Below are 27,113 nucleotides of genomic sequence, written 5' to 3' on the forward strand. Positions count from 1 at the left end.
AAACGCTTCGAAAGCCTGAAATTTATAACGTTTATACCTACATGTACATTGTATTGTTATCCTTATACATGTAACTACATTTAACAGTTTTTATTAAAGGGCATATCTACATTTACAGGGGAGGTGATGACGTTGCTAACGTAAATTGTTATTTTCGCGACGTCAAACTATGACTTACCGGGAAATGATTCACTTTTCGACTGTTTTTTTTTCTATTCAATCTTATTGAACTTGAAAAAGATATCCTGAACCCCTCTTTTTTAAATGCTATTTGGTTTGATTACGTGAGAAGATTATGTGTACCAATTTTTATGAAAACGTCAATAGTGCATTTGTTTTTGATATACAGAAAAACATGATATTTTATTTCTATATTCGTGAACATTTGATACATATGAGTTGTTTGAAAAAACAAATTGAACAAATTTAAAGGACATTTATGTAAAACAGAATTTACAAATAATTAAACAAACAACAGCCTGTGTTTATTTTTTAAAACAAAAAAGTTATGTATTTCTATTGAAAGGAAAAATACGTCCACAAATCCGAATTTTGAACAAGTGAAATGTCGATCTCATTTTACTCAAAAAGTAGCACATGAAGGTATATTTGTTTATAACATAATATTTAATTTAATCAGGCAAAACATACATGTAGCCTTTATATAAATTGTCAGCAAAATTTCAATATGGGATCAAAACTGTATCGTATGCCCTTAATTGTATACGTAGTCCTTACTTAGTTGTATACCCTTTACTTATATTTAGTTTAGTATCTTATAGATATAGGAATATTTGGTGTGAGTGCCAATGAGAAAACTTTCATCCAAATAACAATTTATAAAAGTAAACAATTATAGGTAAATGTACGGACTTCAACACGGAGCCTTGGCTCACATCGAACAAAAAGCTATAAAGCGCCCTGAAATTAATAGTATAAAATCATTCAAACGAGAAAATCAACGGTATAATCTATATAAAAATCGAGAAACGAGAAAAACGTTCAATTACATAAACAAACGACAACTACTGTACATCAGATTCCTGACTTAGGACATGTGCAAACATTCGCAGCGGGATTTAACGTGTTAATGGTACCAAACCTTCTCCCTTTTTCTGAAACAATAGCATAACATTACAACATAAAAAACCACACGATAAAATATCAATTGGAAGGCTTAGCAAACAAACAAGTCCCAACAAAGCCATGGCGAGACACCAATGCGAAATATTTAACCCTAAAAAAATAATCACTTTTGAAAAAAAACCAGTATTAATTATATCTACAGGTAAATGAAAAATAACCTTGTCGTTTTAGGTAAACTGCTTATGTTTATAAAATTCTTCCAATAATTAGGAATACCAAAAAAGTTATGTTATATTAATACACAATTTAACACTACATACAAATTGGGGTGAATATCAACAATAAAACTATACAATTAGAGATAGCTAAAACTTCCCTGTACAGATTTAAGGAGAAAAATTTTGATGTTCATACAAATGTAGTACGAAGAAGTGAAAATTAGTAGATATTCCAAGTATATAGACAAGATCCATGTTAACATAAAATAACACAAACACATTATAAACAGTATAAACAGGTCGAATTAACAAGAACATACGATGTGAGAGTACTCGCAGTTACTGACAGCTAGTTAAAAGCCAAAAACAATTAATAATAAAAAAATCATGCATTAGAGACTAATATATCCATATTCGGCTGTTTATTTGTTTTCCATATTAAGTTGTATAATTTTTACCTATTTATATTATGTGTGTAGCATACCCATTTTCTACATCTTATACCAATATTTGGTTGTATCCGTTTTATCTATATTTGATTTTACAGCTTATTCCCATATTTAGTTGCATTCATTATATATATTTTAAAACTTGTATGCCTATATTGTATCGTAATCCTTATACCTACATTTAAAAGTATATCTTGTACCTTTATCTAATTATTTAAATTATGAAATGCAGGAATAATTTCATACCACTGTCAAATTTTAAGGGAAAAAGTTTTCGATTCTTTTTTGTATACATAATTTAAATTATTTCTTTATTTCATTGCATTAAAAAATGATTGGTTAACTTCCAGTGATGGAATTATTAGTTATCTAGGTGTAATGAGAATTTTACACCGTTGTTGAATATTAACCAATCAGATTGCGGGTATTTTTGCTGCATAAGAAATAATGTCTTATATGTGAAATGGTGTCTATAGTTCTTCAGGATAAAACTTTACTAATGCTAAGTATTTTTTTTATTCATAACAAAGATAAATTATGCATATTTTTTTTGAAAGTGCAAATTTAAAAAAGAATTATAATGAAAACTAAATGATGGTATTTTATCTAATATGGGAAGCTGTATATGGAACTTTGACCTTGTGAGTACTATCATTTGATAAAATGTCATGCTATTTAAGTAACATATTATACAAAAACGATATATTCTGAGAAGATTGGTTGAGTTCTTAGCAATTTCCTTGAAATAGGACCATGTATATAAGTAGACAGAGCAAGCCATACTCATTGCTATGAGGATATTTTTCTGATCTTTCTTCCTTATATCATACGCGGAGTAAATTGAAGTTTCCTATATGACCAGTCAGTAAACCTGTATATGAAAAGTTCACTTAGCTTAACTTCAACGTTTCATTCATTATAATATGTATATCATAGTTACCTCAAAATATTTATTTATTGGAATAAAAATGTGAAATATTTCGAGGAAATGAGATCTTAAAATGAAGACAAAAATGTCTACTAGTGTTACTGTATGTAGGCAGATGAGATTAATATATGATAGTGTTTTCGTCCATACTATGTTCTATCTTGATGGGGCTTGATTTGGGTTTTCTGACGAAATTTTGCTCATATCTTTGTTATTGCCGTTTTACATTATACATTTAATACTAGACTTTTTAACGGTTGAACTGATTATGTCTAAACTTTACTGACATGAATACAAAAACAACCATTACAAAGGGACAACTCACAATCAGTTATTCAACAAAAAAGTCTTCTTTGTGTGTAGTACCGTCAACATAACCACATAGCAGACATTGGCCGAATAACATTGCAATGTAATGCCTTACATTACAATTACTTAGACAAAACCATGCATTATATTACAATGACCATTACATGAATTTATCAAAGTAATGCATTACATTATAATTACTTTTGCATAGTAATGTTATGAATTACACATTACTTTTTAAAATTGATTATCAAGTGAAAAGAAAATTCAAACAATTTTGAAAAAAACAAAATAAACATACTTCTTAGGCTTTGTGATGCAGTCTTATAATTGTCTTCTCCATAGGCTAGCATGCAAAGCAGCTGATCTTTGAAAATAAAAATAAAATATTTGTTCATGTACATATCATGTTTGTACTAATGTAAAATTGTGATTTAATCTGAAAAAACTTGGTCATGCCATGAAGAATTAAAAGTTAAGTAACCCTGAAATCAAAAATATATGTTTAAAATCATCATGAACCGATAATCAAACAGAAAAATTGAGATCAGAAAAAAAATCAGAAAAAAATGGACTATATTGTTTCCCTCCATGTTTGACATTCACCTGAAACTGCAGTTGTTATACATGACTGGTACCTGAAGTATGAAAAAGTTTAGACGGGATATGTTTTCTACTTGGAAGGTTAAATTTTTGGTCAAGTTTTTAAACAAAGATCCTAAAGCTTTCAACTGTAGCAAACAGAAGTATTTTTAAAATCACCGGCAATAAACTGAATTAATGCATCTGTAACCTATTTTTGCTTGGGATCATTTATGTGATATTTCTGAATTCCAGTCTGTTAAACAAAACCAAAAAAATTAAAGTTGATTGCTCTTCTGTCTTTGGTTTTCAGGTATCAATATATACATATCTTCTTTTTTTTTGTCACAGTACAATCTTTCTTTTTGATACTAAAATCAACAACTGTACCTCCGAACAAATCATTTCAAAAGTATATCCACCGAAAAACAATACTTAACAGTTTTACAACCTTTTCCAACTTTAATACAACAAGTCAATGAAGTACTTTTTTAATGATTTTTCTTTACAATGCTTATCTTAATAGTTCGCTTTTTTTGTATTCATATAACGAGATATGAAGACATACAAAATGTAATCATGTTCTATAACTGTCGAAGTCGTGTGGATACTATTTACATCGTTTATACTCGGGCCAATCACTTTGATAAGAGTTTGTTAAGGGATAAACTGTATACCTATGTGTAGGAATATTACAATTGTGTATATTCTTACTAATTTGATTTGTTTAGAAAGAGTCGCATGCTCAACTTTATTGTCAAGGCTATACTGATACCGGCAGATAGAAAGTGGTAATAATTTAAAGAATATCCGACATAAAACATAGAAGCAATCAATCACATATGTGTGCTGTATTTTTCTAACTTATTGGCAATAAAGAATTAACAGTTGTAGCCTTGAATGCGAGTTTATTTCTACCTATAGGAGTATATCAACCTCGGATAATTCATATTGGACGATATATCCATATATTGATTTCATACAAAGGATATACTTAGACCGTATATTGGCATCTACACAAGATTGTATAGGTAGAGGAATAAAAATAGGATACACATAACGGAACTGTTCTTGAAGTTTGGGATGTCTTTCAATGTTTATATATAATCTTTAAAGCTTGTTATTCGGTGTGAGCCAATGCTACGTGTTGAAGGCCGTACCTTGCATTGACCTAAAATTGATTACTTTTATAAATTATTATTTGGATGGAGAGTTTTCTCATTGGCTTTCATACCACGTCTTCCTATACCTATTATTAGACATATGTTTTGAAGTTTTTAGTGTCAGTTTTGTGAATGAAACCTTATACTTTCAAACGACAAGAACCATTGCCAACTGTTTTCTTGTTAATAATTATATTGCAAAATGACGCTTTTAATAAACTATTTATGAGAAAACTGTTCTTGGGCTATACGAGCATGTTTTTTTCTCACAGATTTCACTTCTGTGGGTTTTTGTACGGCCCAAAACTTTGTATAGTCTGTGTATTCATGTATATGTCAATTGAAATCTTTCAAACATTAATATCAGTTGCTTAACTTGTCTGAGGCAATTGTAGTAGTGTATATATATTTAGATTTTTGTTGACATTCAATTATTATTTCAGTATATAGAATAAACAGATGTCGACACCATTTGGATGTGCATTCATGGCGAATTATTTTCCAAGCATTGAAATAAACTAATTAGTTTGTTCTATGCTTCTAACGTTGGTCACTAGATTTGGTAAATCAAGTATACTTTAAATATAATTTTATCTATATAAAAAAGGAGCGATAGTGCATAAGTATGTTTAATTTTAGCAATGGTTTTTACTTTTCTTTTTAAATATAATGCATACTAACCTGTTAAATTTTCATGAATACACTAAAGTTATGTACTTACGCAAATTTCTGATCTTCGGTATACTTTGTTTAGTATCTTGATAAACACGAATTGAGTATTTGAATTACAGTCATATTTTGTGTAATCAAAATGGTAGCAGTTTAACAGGAAGTATCATGTATAACAAAGAAGACAATCTACTTATACCTATGACATTTAAATATGTAGATGACAAGGTGATCTTTATATATATTATTTATGTACGGTTAATCAAAAGGTTCATGCCTAGGTAACTTCATTTTTTAGAATTATATTAACGTCAAGTCCGACATTTAAAGTATATCCTTGTTGAAATGAAGCGCTGTGTTTTATGCATCTGACATATTGAATATGACCCTTATAAACTTTATAAACTGTCAACACTGCATAACATAACATATATTATATCGTACAGGGATGTTCATCTTTCATGACAGTAAAAATGCGTAGTTGTTAGTTCATCAATGGGATCTGGTTTATTATTTAATACGCCAGACGTATACACAAGACTCGTCAGTGACGAGTAGATCATACTATTTGTAAGACCAAGAGTTAAAGAGCATTGGTGACCAAAACTTCCATCACCATATTTGAACTACATTCGAGCTAAAAATTCTAACATGTGCAGCTAGTATGTCAGTTCGGAATGGTGGTACGCTATAATACGTGTAACGTTAAGTAGTTAGACTAATTAATAAGAAAAAACTACAATACCTTATTAATAACATAAACGGTACCACTTTTGCTGCAACAGATACAAGTATTGTCCTTACAGTGATGCTCGTTGACAATATAATTGATATTTTAAACTTTATACAAATGTCAAAGTGCAGATACAAAAAAAAAATATAACTGAAGCCGTATCTGAACAAGTATGAAATAAATATATCGAAACTAATAGAAAACATTTCTCTGTCATTTTTCGAAAAACAATTACTAGAAACAATAACTTCCAATTAAAACACATACATTGTAAAAGTACATGGAATAATCAATAATTTCTCACAATGTTGCTTTGTAAACTACTGATGGTAAATCTTAGAACGTTATTTGTCAATAAATACCTAGAAAAAACATATGAAATATAATGGAAATGATAACACATAGATCATGAAGTACCCTGCTAAATAGTTCATCATTCTAGCAAGCTTATTATTCTTGTTTTGATTTTTTTAAGCAAAATGTATCCAGAATTACTAGATTGCACACTTAAGTTGTGCAGAATTTATATAGTTTCTCAATGTTATTCAGATCATATTAATGATTTCACTATAAAAAGAAAAATCCTCACTGAAATTTAAGATTCGATCATTATTTGTAAGCTCTAGATTATCCAGCGCATTGTGTTTCCCTCTGTGATCTTCAAGATGATAACAGCAAAAAAATCGTAAAAGATACGAAAACACAACAGGAGGAAAATGAAGACTTTCGTTGGTTGTTAATTATATAAAGATATTAGTTCGTTTTGCAATAAAATAAATGGATGTTGAAAACATAAATTTTCAAATATCAAATATTTAAACGTATGCATCAATCCCAATGTTTGCTTCATCTGCTTGAAAACAGTCTGTTCAGCAAAGCTGTTGGTATGATGTATATATATCCTATCCGGGGTACAACTGAATAAACAATAGTTGATTATCTTGAGACATTTCTGAAATCGTTTACATTTGTAAAACAAAGATGATAACAATAACCAAGGAGTTATTGAATCTGACTGTACATTTATATTGATATGACCAAAAAATCTCTTGTTTTGTTTGTAAAAAGATGTGTTCTTGTCTGCCAAGTTATAAAAATCTGAAGATTGTATAGATTTCATGGAACAAACACTTAGTATGTACGCACAAATGTCCTTTCTTAAATAGTATTATAGCCATTTCGAAAACGTTGAAATTGACTGTAAATAATTGAACGGTTGAAATCTGTCAAATTTCGATGCAACAGTTCATTTATGTCTGTCCCAACTTTTTTACGGGTTGTGAAAGTCAAAAATTGCTACCAACAGTCATTTATGAACTGGCACAGTGGTTTAAGGTGTTGTCACAGTCAAAATCATTTTACTACAGTCTTTATAATAGTTGTGGCAGTTGCATAATGTCTGTCCCAACCTTTTAATAGTTGGGACAGTTAAAATTTGTTTGTGTCAACTTTTCAGACGTTGATGCAGTCAAAAAAATGTTTGTCACAACGTTTTTAGAGTTGGGACAGTCGTAAAGTGTTTGTTACAACTTTCTAAAGGTTGGCACAGTCATTAACTGTTTATTACAACTGATAAAAGGTTGACACAGTCGTTAAATGTTTAAAACTTATCCTTCATAGGCTGATACAGTCGCTAAATGTTTTTGATATACAAATATTTTAGCGTAACGGTAGTCGATCCGTGTAAAAAAAATCACGTCTCACCCGGCTCTCAAGATATGATATAGTTGTAAAATAGTCCATAACTTATACTAGTATCATTTATTTTGCGGTAGTTTACTTGTTATGCTTTTTATTTATTTATTTTGCGATCGTTGTTTGTCATGTTTGTCTTTTGTCGTTTTCCGTTTATTTCCTTAACATTGTCCGTTCACTTTTGACATGTGCGTTTGACTTTAAATAATCCTTTAGGTATCCTTATGTTTAATTTATAATATCTGTTTATAACATTTTCGTTCATAACTGGTTTTAAATACCAGAAGCTTTCGTTTAAACAGAGTTTTAATATTATTGCAGAAGAATGAGAAGATGATAACGGATTCATTCAAAATACTTGAAAAAGTTTTTATAAATTCTGCTGAATAGAAAATGTACCATCATGGGTGTACCTGAAGAAAATTTAAAGATTATGACTAAGTTACCAATATTGTACAGCATAATACAGTTTTAATTCGAATAACTCCCCGAGGGACATTTCCGATGATTAAAAATATAAATAATCAAATCAAAGTTTCATTAAAAACGGATAACAATTCTTCACCGTAAACGATTTATCCACTTTAATTTTTTGTCGGCAAAAAAAACTCAGGTGAGGTCGGAAACTAAAGATTTTATACCACATGTACAATAATCTGAGCTTGAAATAACAATCGGTGAGTAGAAATTAACAATATTTTAAGATTTAAAGCATGTCTATCGAATAATCATGGATCCAAATTTTGAAGGAAAAATGTGCACATTTGTCAGCTGTTTGTTCCTCCTATGTAGATATTTAGATACTCCGATAGGCTATGAATCGACGTTCTATATCACCACACTCGTACATAGTTGCATGTTCCAGCGCAAATATATGCTTTGAGCTTGTTAAATTTGGGCATCATTGAAAGTCATAAAGGACACCGTTCCCCTCCCCCTATAATTTTGATTATCATGTGTATGTCATTTTATCCCTTATTTATTTTGCATACATCACCCTGAGTGGAAAGAAAAAAAGGTCACTCTTGATCTTCATCCTCTTACTGTTATACTCTAACATGTGGGGCATTGGTAAACTTTTATTGTGTGGGATGGCCTTTTTAAGTGACCGATTTTCTAATCCCCATCCCCCATCCCTCCCTTTCGTGAAAAAAATAAATTGGTCGATTATATAGGGAACCACTCAAGCATGACTGGATCCGCCCCCTTAGGTCAGTCAGCGGGCCTCCCTTATGAAAAGTTCTAGATCTGCCACTGTGACCTATTAATCATGTAGTGTACATATTGTACATTAACATGTATTGCTAACTCTGGTCCTAAATTTGCATGAAATACTTGTCACTGGACTTTTTATAAGTAACAACCAACCAATCTTTACATGTACCTATCCATATAAATGTTTACTGGATTACTATTCATGCTAGTATTTCCCTGGTTTTGCTTTATCAGCTGATAGTTTTTCGTTCTATTAAAATGCATTGTGACGTCACATTTTTTTATAAGCAACAACCAACCAATCTTTACATGTACGTATCCATATAAATGTTTACTGGATTACCAGTCATGCTAGTATTTCCCTGGTTTTGCTTTATCAGCTGATAGTTTTTCGTTCTATTAAAATGCATTGTGACGTCACAATTTCCATTGAAAAAAACATGCAATTTACAAAAACATATGATTCGATCATAAAATGTTATGAAAATTATTAACTTGAATATTAAATAGTGACTTATTTAACAAGTGTGCATTTCCATTCAAATTTTGTAGATAATTCCGAAATCATGGAAAACAAAACATTAATATATTTGATAATGTTAGGCATTGAAAGTGAATAGGTATTAGATAGTTTAAAATAGCATTTATCATCAAAATAAAACAATATTATTAAATTAATGTTCCTGAAACAATGCACAGAGTCATAAACATTTGCCATTTAAACACGGTTGATTAAAAAAATTGTACTAGTTCCATTGCACTATTTTTTTATTGTACAAATGCTGATGTCCCGAACTTTGAAGATACCAACTGAGTAGCCTCAGACTATAAATTGGACAACTTCAGATACAGCGAAAATAAAAAATATTGTCAAACAGAAAATGTATTTATCATTAACATAGAAAAAAAATATAGAGAAGGAAAACAGTTCTTTTTTTTTTTATATCAAAGACTTTTCCCGTTGGTAAATTGATATCTCTATGAACATTATCAGCTCGCCGCGTGGACGCTCTTTTACATCGTGATGACCGTGAGGGTATTCCGATGTATTGTTGCCACAGAGATTTGACTTTCGTTTTTGACTAGAAACCGATCGTATAAATATGCGAACATTTCTTAGAGCAAAATAGCAATCCGTATAATATAGGGTTATTGCATGAATATTGGGAAATATTTTCCTGAGTAGAATTAAATATTGCACGAGCTTGCGAGTGCAATATATGTTCTAAGAGGGACAATATTCCCCAATATTCATGCAATAATCCTTTTATTGTATAGCAATATAGTATTTGAAAGTAAAATTGGTTTAAACTAAAATTTTGTCGTTGATGACGTCATGAATTTTGAAGATTTTTTGGACTAGTGCAATATTACAATTTATTGCACGCTAACTTTTGGTTACTTTCTGTGGGAAATATTATATTGTTATGCAATAAATTCATTTCTTCAACGAGTACTAAACAAAAGTGTTAGGAACACAAATAAATAAGATGTAAATGTCTTTTGACGTTAGAAATGTGTATATATATATATCTTTTCTATATTTATAGTTTTAGATCGTTCAGTTGGAAGACTGGAAAGTAGTTATTTATAGTGGGAAGATTTATAGATATAAGAAGATGGTGCATGAGTTCAAATGAGACAACTTTCCATCAAAGTAATAATTTGTTTAAAGTAACTCATTATAGATCAAAGTAGGGCCTTAAACACGGAGCCTTGGCTCACAGCGAACACCACGCTATATAGGAACAAAAACATTACTAGTGTTAAACCATTCAAACAGGAAAAACAACGGTCTAACTTGGATAAAAAAGGAGATTCAAAAGTACAGGTCAGATTTTGTCGAATTAATCTGAACGAGGACAGTATGATTCGTCTATGTCACAAGTTAGTTTCATTTTCATCAATAAAGAAAGTCTTCCATGCGTGGGTTGCGAGCATATCGGATATATATTATTTCGGTGCGTTCATTATAAAATTTGCTAAATGTTATATATGTGAACAATCATTTTGATACTTAGCTATTTGATTACAACATTGTTTATTATTTGATTAGTTTTGCTTCTAAAACCAATTGAGAAATGTGTAAGATGTTACCAAAAACAATTTGAATTTAAGCAAAGGTCTTAAAACTGCTTATTTACATATAATACTACTAAGAAGTAAAATCACAAAAATACTGAACTCCGAGGAAAATTCAAAACAGAAAGCCCCTTATCAAATGGTAAAATCAAATGATAAAACACACCAAACGAATGGATAACAACTGTCATATTTCTGACTCGGTACTTGCATTTTCAAATTTTGAAAATAGTGGATTGAACTTGGTTTTATAGCGCTTAACCTCTAACGTGTATGACAGTCTCATCACATTCTGTCATATTTACACCGATGCGTGAACAAAACAGACATAATAGGTAAAATTGTCAAAATATGGGTACAGCAGTCTAATATTAATACTAATAAGTACTAATATTGATATAACAAAATCACCGCTATGATATTTTAAAAGTATCGCATTGATATAAGAACTAATAGCATTTGTTTATTTATGTATACAAGAAAAACACAGCACTTCAAATTTTACACGGACATAAACTTTAGCTTCTAACTAACGTATGCATGTATATTTAGACTCAATTGTTGTTTATATTTGAACAATAAGTTTTAAAGTTAGTATTTACTTAATTTTTCGTTGCCGAAAACAACATTTTCCGCATGGAATGTCTGCATATTTACAATTGATATTAAACAATATCGCTATGTGATATAAGAAAAGTTTTTATCGATACGCTTCTTCCATAGACTGTATAGGTACAGTGCATAGTCGCAATTGTCATTTATTCATATACATATCAGATTGAGTTATTTTGGGAGAAAAACGAGAAAAAGGGTGTTTGGCTAAAGTGTCCGTCATAGGGCAAAATTTTAAGTTAGGTTATACTTCAGGTTTGCGTTTTCTGTATATCTTGAACATAAATATACTTCGGATAAAGTGTATTTTCTATCTGATATCATAATCATATGGATCATTATGTAAAAAAACAATGAATAATAATTGCAACTAACCCATCAATGCAATTTCAAATTTAATATGATACGAACTGACTGTCTCTATGAATACTTATAAAAACAACATTAAGAGGATTTTAAGACGGGTACTTTGTTGAACTTATGAATGTTAATGATTTGTCATTTTTGAGTTTAGAGGTGATTCATGTTTTTTTTTGTTCATTTAAAGAGAACTATAAATGTATTGTTAATGCTGTAAAGTGATATTATGTTTTTGTATAAAATCACGACATCAGTATCATATATTCGACCTTGATAAACGTAAATTACAGGTGTTTAATGTTTAATGACGCACTTAATAATTGTTTTGGTCACAATTTAGAACGTTAGCACGGGTGACATATTTTCACATTTAATTTGAAATATAAATTCGGTGTTCTATTAATATAAGTTGCATCTTTGTTAAAAAATTCTCAGATTAAGAATGGTTATGGTATAACAAAATCACACGTATTTTCAATTCATGCTCTGTATCAGCATTGTATTACCCTTCCAAATTATAATAAAAAAAAATAAATAAATAAAAATAAACAAAAAATAAACAAAAAAACGTCTTCATCTTTAAACCAGCAACATCCGATCAGCCTGATCGGTAAGACATGCGCAATTAAGATTTGACTGATAAGGTGATGTAGGAGGTACAAGATGTATATAAACAGCAGCTGATAAATGTAAACAAAACAAATGCACATGCTTGGGGAATTTGTAGCAGACGATTTAATTATCTTATCCACTGTGGTCAAAATAGTTATGGTTTGTAGTAGATATTATTACAAAAATAAAAGAAAACAAATATTTACTTACAATTATGTTTTAATGATTTGACTTAAAAAATATGAGATCAAATATCATAAATCCAAGTAAATTTGAACTAACTGATCCCAGATTTCAGACCACATGTTATAAGATTTCCTTTTCAAAACTTTTACTTTTACTTGTCTTCGGGGGTTTTTTGCATCTTGCACAGTTTTTAATGATGTGGTTTGCCTATTTACATGTTCATTCCAATCCAATACAGCTAAATTTGTACGAAGAATATAAACTTGTTTGGAGAAGTTAATTCTCTTGTCGTGATATTGAAGAATGGCATTATTGAAACTTTCCACATAATAACTGTCCATACAATGAACATAATCAGTTGGCGATTTATATACCTGGGTGTTCATTAGAGCCCGACCTAATAACATCTCTGCTTTGGGATCCTTGATTAAATATTTAGTTGGTTCATAATTTGAATCAGTTTTACACCTTGATAATTCACTACAGTGTTCGTGATTGTTCTTATAATGTTCAACTATATTCAATAGACTTAGTTTAAGTTTCACTGGATCCTTATTACAATTTTTCATTGCCCAATACAGATGAGTTTTTATACTTGCTGCTTTGTCCGATAACTCAGGGTGCCACGTTTGTCCTTCCTTGTATCTTGGTCCAGAACAAATGGTCTTGATTTCTTTGGCTATGTTTTTGGTGGCATGCCAGGTATCATTTGTTGATTCTGTGTCAATTCCATTAATACGGATAAATTTGTTAACACTGGTATTTCTGTCATGACAGTGAACACGAATTTTCACCTCGTACTCATCTCTGAGATTTTTAAAATATTCGTAAATCCTCTCTGTTCCTATAAGTTCATGTTTTTGTGCACTTGTACAATCCACTTTTGAAATTGTTTCAACACGTAAAACTTTGTGTGTTCTGGCACCAAGGCAAACGACGTCTGTGTACATAGAGTTTTTTCTGGTACCATGTCTTGCATCAGTTACAATATCGATACCTTCTTGAAGTTCTTCATAGGACGCGATTTCCTCCAAAAGAGCAGTTTCATATGACTCTTTCACCAGCTGTGACACTACAGGGGCATATTTCTGGAAAATACTATTCAGCGTAGTCTCCCCAATAGTACCAATGTTAGATGCCTGACAAAATCTGGAATATTGGTTTGGTAGGATTCCTGACACATAAAATCCATGAGACATTCTTAAATTACACAGATATTTGTCTCCCATATACGGTGAGCTTGACCAGAGAAGTTCATGTTTTTCCTCACATTTAAGTTTGCATACTCCAACATGACCCTTAATATCAGTTGAGTAAAGATGCAACTGACTTTTACAAACTTTTCCATGGTTTATCACTCTTTTGATTAGGTTCTCGATTGATGTTTCGGCAGTGACAAAAAGTTTCTGAGTTGATGTTTCCTCATTACATGATGTAAAAGAACAGTCCAAAAATGGTATATTGTTTTCCTCAACCATATGTTGATCTTCATCTAGTTGTGTTATATTGTTTTGATGTAGAATGTCATTACTTCAAATAACATGTCTTTATTTGTAGTCCTGTTTGGGTTCCCACCACCCATTGCCTTTTTAATGTCATTGGTCATTCCATATATCAAGTTTTTCTCATCAATAGATCCAGAAGAAAAATTTATTTTTCCTTCAATAGGTTTTGGTTTTTCTTTCCTCATGTCATTCCTTCTTTTAACACTCTCAACTTTATCTTTTAAATATTTTCTTTTTTCTGCAGGTTGAATATTCTCATTCATATTTACGGCAAGTACTTCCATGATTATGAAAAATTCTATTTCTAAATTTCCCTCCAAAATTTGATAGCTACTGATGTTGGACATTCCAATTTTCACTCAAAGCAGGGGTGAATGAAAATTAAGTTTTATTCTAAAAACAGATATATGTTTCTATACTTTTTCGCAAGGGTTTTTGGAAGATAGAATTCAATATTTTTGAGATTTTACTTGTATTTGTAATGCAATTATTGAAAACTTTCCCTCAAAAATAAATTATATGTGGGTTTCCCCCCACTGTCAAAATGCTAGACTTCACTATTTATCTGGGGTGAACTTGGGAAATAAGAGCAGAATAAAGAAATTTGATAAAATATTGTGTCAATTCAGCAGCTTTTACATTTATCTTAGGTATATAAATCACAGTACATAACACTAATGTGTTTCGTGTAAAGATAAAAAAAAGCACTTAATTGGACATTAAAAAATTCAACAATCCCCAAACCCCCATCAAAAGTGTGCAAAGTGATACTGGCACACCTAAACTGTTACACATGACATTTTTTAAATCTGCAGTAAAATGGAAAACCAAAATGATCAAAATGTTCTTTCTTTGACTGTAACTGAGGAACAAAAACTTGCAATTCAGGCATTTTTTAGCCACAATAATTGGGATTTTAATGAGGCAGCATCATCATCAAGTACATCTAATCTTCATTTAGAAGATAATGCAGAAAACAATATCATTGCAACTGATGAAATTGAGCACCCTGGTCAAAGTGGGTCAGATCAACAAAGTGCTAGAAATGATACCAATGATGAAGATATGTGTCAGGATTGTTTTTGTAGTCCTTGTGTAACACAAAATAGACAAAGTTGGTTAGGTGTAGGGCAGAGAGCACATGCCAGAAATAGTGGAATAAGAAAACTAAAATATAAATTATTCTGGAGAATGATGCAGGATAGAGGAGCATGGAGCAGTCCTCAATATCTCGCGAAGAAATGTAGGCTTTTAAATAGGGATAGGGTTGATGAAACTGTTGTTATCGTCAGGAGAGAGGTTATTCCTGATTGTGTGTTAAATCTGGTGAGGGAATTGTACCCGAACCCTAAATCTAAACCCTACATGGGACATAGATGGTACTAATTCGTTATATACTTTTTTTATTTCAACCGTAGTGACTAAAATTATTAAACCTTTTTGACCTTGTTTTATTGCTTTGCACTCAATGTTTATATACAATTTAACTTATTGGATTAATTAACAAAATGAGTTTTCTGGAAGGAAAGTTTGTGTAATGTTTTAAATGGATTTAAGGATGTCTGCTGCTCTAACTTAAAATAACAAGGATTTCATGTGGTTGCTTAAAATGAAAACAACTTTGATATTTAAACAAAATAAAGTAATAAAATCATTAGTCTCGTGTGTAGTTTTCAAAATACGAGACATTTAGAAAATGGCGGGAAAAGGGTTTTCTTCAGACTTTACTATTTGTTAACATTGGAATTGTTTTTTAACCTTTAAACCAAGAAAAAATAACAAGGATTTCATGCCGCCGGATCACTACATCTTAAATGATCTATTGAACAGATTTATGAAGACAAAGTGGGGTGTCGTGTAAAAAAAAATTTAATACATTTGGATGGATAAAACCTGAGAAAATCGAAAATATGACAAGAATTCAAAAACATGACCAGCAGACATCCTTAAACATTGGATATTTCTGCAAATTAGGTAGGTGCTGTCTTTATTATGCATGAACATTATTTACCATGTGCATTTGTTTACAAACAGAATCAGCTGTTGTCAGGCTCCGCCTTCAAAATTCAAATTTGAACTAAAAATCTGTTCACTTCAGATTTTTAAACATGTAATATTTAAAAGATAGAAAGATATTTAATTTTTTTTTCAAATAATATGTTGAAAATTCTTGAAAGAACACATGTAACAAAAATCATAATAAATTACAAGTGATAATAAAAGTTATTCATAAAACATTGTCTCTGATTTGAACCCTGTCAATTATTTACAGATTTTAAGAATTCAAGGGATGCAACCCTTTTATACTCAGGTTGCTGGTTTAAACGGAATGCTTAAATCATCAAAAAGAAAACAACAACGATACAATGTATATATCGAAAAGAGACCTTACTGCTATTATTCTGTGGATACATGTATTAGCGACTTTTATGTTACTCATTTGTTCGTTTCACAGAAATGAGTGTTCGTGTGTTTGTCATGTTTGTTTGTGCTGTATTTCTGTCATGTAATGTTGTCATTTTAGCGATGTTTTTTTAATATTGCTATATACGCAGTTTATTTAGCTAACCATTAATCCTGTATCAACCCACCATGTGTTTATTTAAATGTCTTGTCGTTTGCACTTTTTTTTGTTGCACTTCAGTGTTTCTGTTGTTCCTTTATTTTTTTTCTTGTAGTTGATATGTTTCCCTCGGTTTTAGATTGTCATCCGAATTTGTTTTCTCTCAATCGAATTATGATTTTTGAACAGTAGTATACTACTGTTGCCTTTATCTAACAATAAATACTCCTTTACACCTCGTGTAATAATATACAACTATGTAAAAATGCTTCCCTTCTCAGTGACTATAAAGACAATTTTAACCAAACGTAAAAGAATTCACTGCATGCGCTGCTTATCCATGTCATCATAGATAACTTTTCGAAATAAAAAACCCAACATATTTGAAACAGTTGCCTAAATGTTTTCATTTGGAACGTAGCACCATATAATTATTATTAATTCAAAAATCATAAATCAAATACCTTATGCTTTAATAAAAAAAACATGTTTCTTGGATAATGTACACCAAGCATGTTAACGACCGCCATAGGAGAGCTAAACGTGCGAGACTAAACCCACTTTGATAGTTGTCTCACCGTGAATCGTACCACATCTCTTTGTGTACATACTGGAATCATTAAATTTAAAGACTGAGATAGTTTATTCTTTTTTTTGGGGACAATGCATTTACAGAGCATGAATTGTAAATAAGTGTGATTTATTTTTATCCATTACAAATGTACCAGTCTGAATATGAGAAGGTTATTTAGGCTAACTGTTTCATTTAACAAAGATGTAATTTAACAGTTCACGGGATTTCTATTTTAAGTTAAATGTGAAAATATGTCAGCTATGCTAATGTTCTAAATTCTGATCGAAATATTTATCAAATGCGTCATTTCATACAACACATCTGCAAACTATTTACCAAGGACGAATATATTATACTGATGGCGTGATTATATACAAAAACATAATATCACTTTACAGCATTAACAATACAATATATTTATAGTTTCTCTACATGGACAAAAACATTAATCACCATCAACCTTAAAAATGTCAAATCATTAACTTTTATAAGTTTAGCAAAATACAAAACTGCAAATCATCTTCAGGTAGCTTAGATGTCATCGTTCATCTTAAATTTTGAAATAAAAGATACCAATCGGTCCAAATCTTATAAAGTAATTGATATTAAATACTTTTTATTTTTATTAAGAACATAAAAAAAATTCCCTTTTTCGACGTTGTCAGTATTAGGAGAAAAACTAAGATAAAGTAACGTTCATTATATAATGTGTTGTGTGAATTTAACTATTTTATTATATAGCGAGAAAACGAGTCCGGTGACCCCATTTTGTTCATTTTCTTAACTGAAAGCATGTTAATAGAGACATATTTTCATAGTTTATCAAACTTATATGGTGTAGTTTCCTTTTTATCAACAAAAGTAGGTTTTCCAGGTATATTCTATACAAAATCAAAGTAATTTTTGCACAACCTATATCTTGATAAAAAAAAATGGTGATCCATACTATTTAATAACTCGTTTGAATGTATGTTGGCATTTGTGTTTCTGTTGTTCCGTTATTTCTCTTATAATTGATGTATTCCCATCAGTTTTTGGTTTGTTATCCGGATTTGTTTCAGTTAACTCGATTTATGACCATTGAACAGAGGTTTACTACTGTTGCCTTTATACAATACATTTTGACACAAATTATTAAAAAGATCTACGGAATTTAGTGTATACCCCCTTTTTATCTTAATGTTGTATGTTTCCTGATTTTAAGTAGTTATAGAGACATTATGTTCTTATTACATGTATGTTACATTTGTAAGTGTTTTGATTATGGTTGGTTGCATTTATTATCCTTTGAGAAAAGAGAGGTACAAAATGTATACGATCTGTCGTTCAATATGCAAGACATTTTAATTGAGTTTTCCTCTTGTTTGAAAGCGTTTTATGATATATTATTCTCTATTAGCTATTACCTTAAGGAACTCCTCTTTTTTCTTTGTTTCTTTTGTTCTTTTGTTCTTTTTTTCGTTACTTCCATACTAGTATGTAGATACATGTAACTAGTTAACACTTAACATAACATACACCGACTCCGTCATCATCGCTCAGATTTTCACCTTCTATTTGGGCAAAATACAATTCGTCGACAATATGTAGCTCTTCAATAAACTCATCGTCTTGTTTGTCTGTTATTTTCGATTTAATACTTGAGCAAAACGATACAAATCTAGCTTGACTCATGACAATGACATTTCACTTCCACCTTCGATTTCGGAAAGGGAAGTAATTATTTGGGATAAGGCTAAAAAAACGGAATCAGGTTAAAAAAAAGATATTGCGGACTTTACTTTAAATAGATAATAACGATAATCGCACACGTAGTAAGCATCTATCACGATATAATAAGTAAAGCTACATTGATTTAATTTAGCAATAAATTAATTCGCATGTGCTCTTCGACGTTAACTTTGCAACGTCATAGCCAAAATTACGTTTTACCGCATCTGGGCCCATTTTGTCAGACGTCGTCACAATTATTTCATCTTACTATAGATGCTGTTAGTATTTAGATCCTGTTAGTATTAAATAAATCTTCCACTCTCAATTTTATTCATTTAAAGAAATTTTATCAATGCACATTTTTAATGAAAAGGTGTACAGAAAGCAAATGTTGTATCATTAAGTAATTGCATAGAATTAAACCCCTAGAAACTATTACTTGAAAAAATGAAATATTTGTTTGCTGTATAATTGCCTATAACAAAAATCACTACTAGAGATCAAAGAACATAGAAGTCAACAGTATAGGTCAGCCATGATCACTCAGAGTCAATATTTTATGTGCCCATAACTGAGTTTTATTGTAGTTTCAAATGTTCCTCTGGTTTTTTTTTAACTTTTCAAAACCAGAATTATATGACATATTCCGAGAAAGGAATCAGAGCTTTGCATGAGGGAGATACATCCTTAATTTATAATAATTCTTAACAATTTGGAACATCAAATTTAATAACACAAAAAAAAATCCGTATTTTCATGCCAGTACCGGAGTACTGGCTACTCCGGTACTGGCTACTGGGCTGGTGATATCCTCCGGGATTAACAGTCCACCAGCAGAGGCATCGACCAAGTGGCAGTAATAACATTAACGGTACCAATTTTTCTGCACCAAATGCGCATTTCGACAATATATGTCTCTTCAGTGATGCTCGCGGCCAAAATATGTAAAATCCAAAGCTTAATTATATAAAAGATGAAGAGCTATAATCCAAATTTCAAAAAGGTTTATCCAAATCCGTGAAAGGAATCAGAGTTTTGCATGAGGGAGATACATTCCTTAATTTATAATAATTTTTAACATTTTGTAACAGCAAATTTAATGACACAAAAAAATCCGTATGTTCCTGCCAGTACCGGAGTACTGGCTACTGGGCTGGTGATACTCTCGGGGACTAACAGTCCACCAACAGAGGCATCGACCCAGTGGTAGTAATAACATTAACGGTGCCATGTTTTTTCTGCACAAGATCAAATTGTGTTTGTAGATTTTTGATTTTGGGTCCCATTTTCAAATTGGTCTACATTAAGTTCCAATGGGTTCAAAATTAAACTTTTTTTGATTTTAAGAAATATTGAATTTCTGGGCGTTCTTTGATATGCTATCCAAACATGTGTTTATATTTCTTATAACATGTGTTTAGATTTTTTATTATGAGCCCAGTTTTCAAGTTGGTCCACATCAAGTTCCAAAATTTAATTTTGTTTGATTTCAACAAAAACTGAAATATTGGGGCTGTTTGACATGCTGAATCCATTTAGAGTTTGGATATTGAACCATAAAAGCTTAATTGTCAAATGTTTAATCACAATCCAAATTCAGAGCTGTATCAAGCTCGGTTCGATCTATGCAAATAGGTTAAAGCATTTTTATATGCCCGTCAAAACTTTGACGGGACGAATTATGGTATACCAATCTCCTCCGTCTGTTCGTCTGTCTGTCCAGCGTAAACATGTCTCACCATAACTTAAGAAGGACTGATCCAAATTTCAGGAAACATAATATTGTTGTTTCTTATAATGGTCAAATGATCTGTATACTTTTCGGTGAAATAAGATAAAAACTTTTTAAGTTACGGAACTTTGTAACTAAAACAGGGGTGTGGTTTTTTTTTCATATGTCGCGCCGTATGTCAAAAAACGATTTATGATAATTGCTTAAAACTTTATACGCTTCTTAGTTATATTAATCTTAAGATCTGTTTACTTTTTGGTGATGATTCAAAATGTTTTATATTAGAGTTATTGTTTTTTTTTGGTATAATTTTTTTTCACATGTCTCGCTGTATCTCAGAAAATATTGATGATTATTGCATAAAACTTACATACAAGACAAAGGGCTTATCAGGCGCTAATGGCTCAGCAATTTATTGAGCTCATGTCAGACATGTTGATGAACGATAGACGAACGGACAACGGTATGCCATAATAGTCTTGTAAATGATGTATAAAAGGTGCACAAATAATGCGCTCAAACGTTAACCATAAGGGAAACAAAACTGTCTTTTGAATTTTGTGTAAGCATTAATCACTATGAAAAAATATCTAAATTAGTAAAATTTGCTTATACCTCATATTTGATTAAGTTTGTAAAATAAAATACTTTCTTTTTTTTAGAAATAATCCAGCAGTTTCCAGATTATGAATGAATTTTACCATGTTAGTGAATTTTAACAAGCTGTTAGGATGATGTGTTTTTCAGAAGAAGGAAGGAGTTCCTCGAATATGTATTTTGAAAGTTCCAAATCTGTTTAATGCAATAGATTACTTGAGATAATGAAGAAAATAATTACAACTGATTTTCCGCAAAATATAGAAGATGTACTTCATTCACTGACAATGCAATTGAGTTCTAATAACGAGGAACAGAAACCTCAAGTATTACCAAACGGTTCATTTGATTCTTTAGTTGATTCATTGGAAAAGGCTGAATCTTGCCGCCCCCTAAAAAAATACCTTCATTCTTGTCACAGACCATGTTATATTATCAAGTTTCTCTGATGCTCCAGACATAACTGAGAATAAATATTATGTGACATCTAGCTGCAAAATAAATCTGAGTTCAAGTTTCCTGTTAATCTCTTTTGTTAATGCCAATTATTTTGTAATATTCGCATCTCAAGTTGCATGTTTTACCTGTAATCTCTAGAAATGTATCCAACTGTCATACAATTGATGTAACAACTCAGAAATATGACAGCTGTTATCCGTTCTGTTGACGTGTTTTAGCTTTTGATTTTGCCATTTGATAAGGGATTTTCCATTGTGAATTTCACCTTACTTTTATTTTGACCAAATAGATATAGGAAGATGTGGTGTGAGTGCCAATGAGACAACTCTCTATCCGAATAACAATAAAAAAAAAGAAAACCACTATAGGTCAATGTATGGCCTTCCACACGGAGCATTGGCTCACACCGAACAACAAGCTATAAAGGGACCCAAAATAAATCACTACTTTCACTTTAAACAATATTATTTGTCACATGTTTTACTTATTTTAATATATATATGCAACTGATAGGACCACTAAAATAGTAAACATTTTAAAGAAAACAGTAGTCAGAATACTTAGGAAGAAATACCCCATATGATAATTGGGAACTATATTCAAAGACCATGGAAAAAGGAAATTAATTGTGGTCTGATGCCTACTGCAATGCTCTTTGTAATGTGTTTCCATAGCAACTGTTATTGATATTTATTTTGAACAATATTAGTTGTGTATCAAAACAATTCCTAATCGGTATTGTTTTACAAAGTCAAATAAGAAAAACTTTGAAATTGACGAATATAACCACTTACTTTATTTTAATCTGCACAATGCAATTTCAAAGAGGGACGAAAGATACCAAAGGGACAGTCAAACTCGTAAATCTAAAACAAACTGACAACGCCATGGCTAAAAATGAAAAAGATAAAGAAACAACAGCACACACGATACAACATAGAAAACTAAAGAATAAACAACACAAACTCCACCAAAAACTAGGGGTGATCGCAGGTGCTCCGGAAGGGTAAGCAGATCCTGCTCTACATGCGGCACCCGTCGTGTTGCTTATGTGATAACAAATCCGGTAAATAGTCTAATTCGGTAGGTCACATTCAGGAAAGGGAAGGGGATTGAAGTTACGACGTAAGGAACATATCCGATATCATTTGTGATACGGTTATTCCATAACGGTCAACCAAGTTATGCCAAATTTCAGAAAAATTGAACAATTTTTTTTATAACAAAAAAAAACACACACCCAATTTTTTTCTTGGTAAAACAGTGATATATGAAGATCATTTTGGAGGCATAGCAATAAAATGTGACGTTAGGAAAACAAATCAAATCATTTTGAAATTTACTAAAAAATCCTTTTTCAGCTATTTGAAAAAATGCAAAATCGGCACTTTTCAGATACAAGTTGTATTAATTTGATTGGATTGAAGACAATGTCTGTTTACTTTATTGTGTTATTCCAGATCTTTGTTTTGTTCAATAAACATATGATTTAGGCTAAAAATGTGTATTTGTTGAAAATAATGAAAGTTGAAAAATGGTGCATTTTGAGATTTTGCTACTCTGTTACTGGGCTTATATATATGGGACCTGTAACCATGGCAACAGAATTTTTGTTATCAGGGCATCATATGGGCTTAATATTGAAAAGATATTGAAAATCCGTGACATTGGTGTGAACAGTCCCATGAATTTCTTTGGTTTTTACAGAGAATGTCTCTTAATAAAATTGTGTCAAAATAAAAAAAAAATAAAAAAATTTCTTCAAAAACCTTTGAATGTACATTATTATTTGCTAATGACGTCAAAACAAGATACTTGATATGCAAATCTTGATATTTCCTTGATGTGTTATTGTTGTATTCGTAAATAAAACTTTGACCTTTGCAATATGAATTAAAATGATATAAACATAAGTGTTCAATACTGCAATATAGGTAAACATTTCAATACTAGAAGAAGCAATACAACATTTCTAAAATTAGAGAGGGACAAATGGACGTTGACAAAATGTACTGATTTTATTTACATCCACTGCAGTACACCAGAACAATCAATGACAATTTATCGCTTGTTGTCTGTGTGACCTATTATTGTAAATAAATTGCAGGAAAATATGAATGTATCTCAAACCAAAACATTGATGTATTCCAACCTTGATCTTAACACAATGACACCGGAACAGCAGTTTATTCTTCAATTAGAGATCTTACTATACAAATACAGCCCTACAGATATCGCTATGCTGTATCTGTATACTATACAGATATCGCTTTAAAGCTCCGCCTACTGCCGGACTATGTTTGTTTATTGAGTGTTGTCTTAACCTGCGTGACCTCAGTATATTGCAGTCGAATTCCAAATACGTATTGCTTGAACTTATGCGAACTAACGATTACTTTTCTACGTTTTGTTTGTTTCAAACATTTATTTAGAGTTATAAGATTAAACAAATTTTAGGGTGACAGACAAACATGAACAGCAGTATTTTCTACGACGACAATCATCGATTTCAAAACTTGAATGTGTACATGTGTTACAAAATCAACGATGTGAATTTCGGCATGCATGTTAATTGCAAGTTAAGTTCAGTTCAAAATTCTGAGGCTTAGACAACTCGTACACTTCTGTTTCAAATTTGACAATGTTTTGTTATTTTTTTTTACTGTTGAAATTAGTTCTTATGTTAAAATCGATAAGTATTTACCTTGTTTAATGTATTATTGTTGACCATTCCAGATTTTGTTTTAAGCCAACCGTTTTCAGCTGAATGTGTGATTTTAATATTTCTACTCAAGGGATTTTTGAATCGAAAATAAATGCAAAAAATGTGAGTTGTTGTGTCTTTCAAAGCACAAACAATATTTATAATTATTTCGGGATACAGATAATAAGAGTTTACTGTCATTAAATATCAGCCGTATTTGTACGCGGCTCAAAACAGGAGCAATAGTTCGCTAAAGCTCGCATTTCACCTGTGTCTTTTACGAATACAGCTGATATTTTAAGACACTAAACAGGTATTGTCTTTATTGAAACACAATGACACAATATAAAAAACTTAGTGATTTAAAATGTTCGTTTTTAATTTCTGTTGTTGTCATTATCAGACGAACTGATACCAAAAATAACCGGTGATGAACTTGTTTTGATACCATATTTGAGATTACATAGGAACACCTTATGCGCATACAGAAACCTGAACGAACAATAACGGAACGGTACAAATTTTAGTTATTTAAAAAAAATTGACAACTTAAAAAAAAAGCCTCGATATATTCAAAGCATCGCTCTAATAGTTAAAAAAAAGTATGAAATTATTTGTGGTTGTCCTTCGTTAACATTGACATTTTGAAATAGCGGAATTAACGTAAAACACGTTGTTTTTGGTCAATATGTTGAATTGTGAATCTGTGTATCAGACAATAAAATTTCTTCATTTTTTAAACTTTTTTACGCGCTTAAGTCATTATATAACAATAACGTGTCAGATACTTATTCACTGGTATGAGTAATATCAAAATAATAAAGCACGGTCAAGTAATGAAACATTGCAGAATCGAACTACAAAGATGCCTAGTTTTATATAATTACATGTGCCATACGATTGTTTCATCACTGAAGCTCAAATAAAAACAGTTGGAATCCGGAATCATTTACATATTCTAAGTATTAGAACATTACAAAAGAAAATTCCAATTGCGTTAATGCATGTGTTTTTCAGTTACCCATTGAATATTTTTCCATATTTCAATTATCAAATTATCTATTCTTTGATAAACAATTGGGTTTATATTCTTTTTAAAGTCAATAACTGGATTGTTTTTAAAATATTTCGTTTCTTTTTTTTTCTTAGATCTGTTTCAAATATAAATCTTTATGACAAGAGTCTATCGCTTCAATTTTGTAAATGCTTATGTGACATCGTCGGTTCTGAGGAAGTTGTAAGGACAAGAACAGATATATTTTCTCGCAAGGATATTGTTGACAATACTACTCACGTAACAGTTATAAGTAGTGGTAGTAAAGCAGAAGGTCTAGATATCAAAGGTAGTGATTATGATATAATGTGTTTTCCTAACTGTATGTGTGTGTATAAAAGCTTAAATAACGTACAGTCTGATCCAGGTGACATAATTTTGTTTATGGATACAATGGGCACAAAACCCGGTTTTACAAAACTAAAGCTAGCTAACAAATCAGATCTTTATACTGATAAGATACGCAACTGGTCTGAAACTGTTGGAAAAGAAACGTATATCTCCAGTAAACTATTTCGGGAGATAGACATACCTGGTGATATGGTTATTCATGGTCCATGTCGGTCTACAGCTGATGGTCAATATGATCGTGCAGGGTGTTTTAGATGTAAACAATGGATCACACAATCTCAACAATGGATTAACAGATCACGTACAGCATGGACAGATAGCATGCTAGTTACTGCAGCTGTACAATACGGAGTTTTATTTGTTCCTATTGGATGCAAAGATTCTCCAAATGAGGAAATACAATGGCGTTTATCGTTTTCTGTGACCGAAAAACTGCAGATTTATTCTTTTTCCCATACTATGCGTTAATGAAAATAATTTTGAAGGACCTCATCAAACAGAGACATGGCGATTTACGTTGTTCCTATTTCCTGAAAACGATAATGTTCTGGTTAAGTGAGGAGATGAATTCATCAGAATGGAAACCTGAAAATGTGATTCCTTGTTACTTTGGTTGTATCAAAAGACTTATTTACTGTGTGGAATATAACACATGTCTTCATTATTTTATTCCAACAAATAATCTGTTTGAAAACAGATTTACTGACAAAGAACATCAGGCATTACTGAGCACATTACGGTTTATCTATGAATCCCCATTAATTTCTTTTTTTGAAACTTCTACTTTTCAAAACTATAGATTAGAATCACTTAATTCGCGTGAAATGATACTATCAGCGTCAGAATTGTCGTGTTATAGTTACCTGGGAATATTTCGTCAAAACGTAATGTTCAGCAAAACGTAATGATTAAACATCTTGTAAATGTGCGTTTGTCTAATCTATTGTTGATTTCCACATACT

At 31.0% G+C, this 27,113-nt stretch overlaps 1 protein-coding gene across 1 annotated transcript in view; it reads right to left on the reverse strand.

Annotated features, from left to right (window-relative positions):
• LOC143055135 (uncharacterized) overlaps positions 1–22,044 on the reverse strand; it is a 52,692-nt gene extending 30,648 nt beyond the window's left edge. Inside the window, exon 1 of the mRNA XM_076228277.1 lies at positions 21,988–22,044. Within this exon, the coding sequence (XP_076084392.1) occupies positions 21,988–22,044 (57 nt within the window). The remainder of the gene's footprint in view (positions 1–21,987) is intronic.
• Positions 22,045–27,113: the final 5,069 nt, after the last annotated feature.

This window comes from Mytilus galloprovincialis, chromosome 12, assembly GCF_965363235.1.
Source record: "Mytilus galloprovincialis chromosome 12, xbMytGall1.hap1.1, whole genome shotgun sequence".
Lineage (NCBI taxonomy): Eukaryota > Metazoa > Mollusca > Bivalvia > Mytilida > Mytilidae > Mytilus > Mytilus galloprovincialis.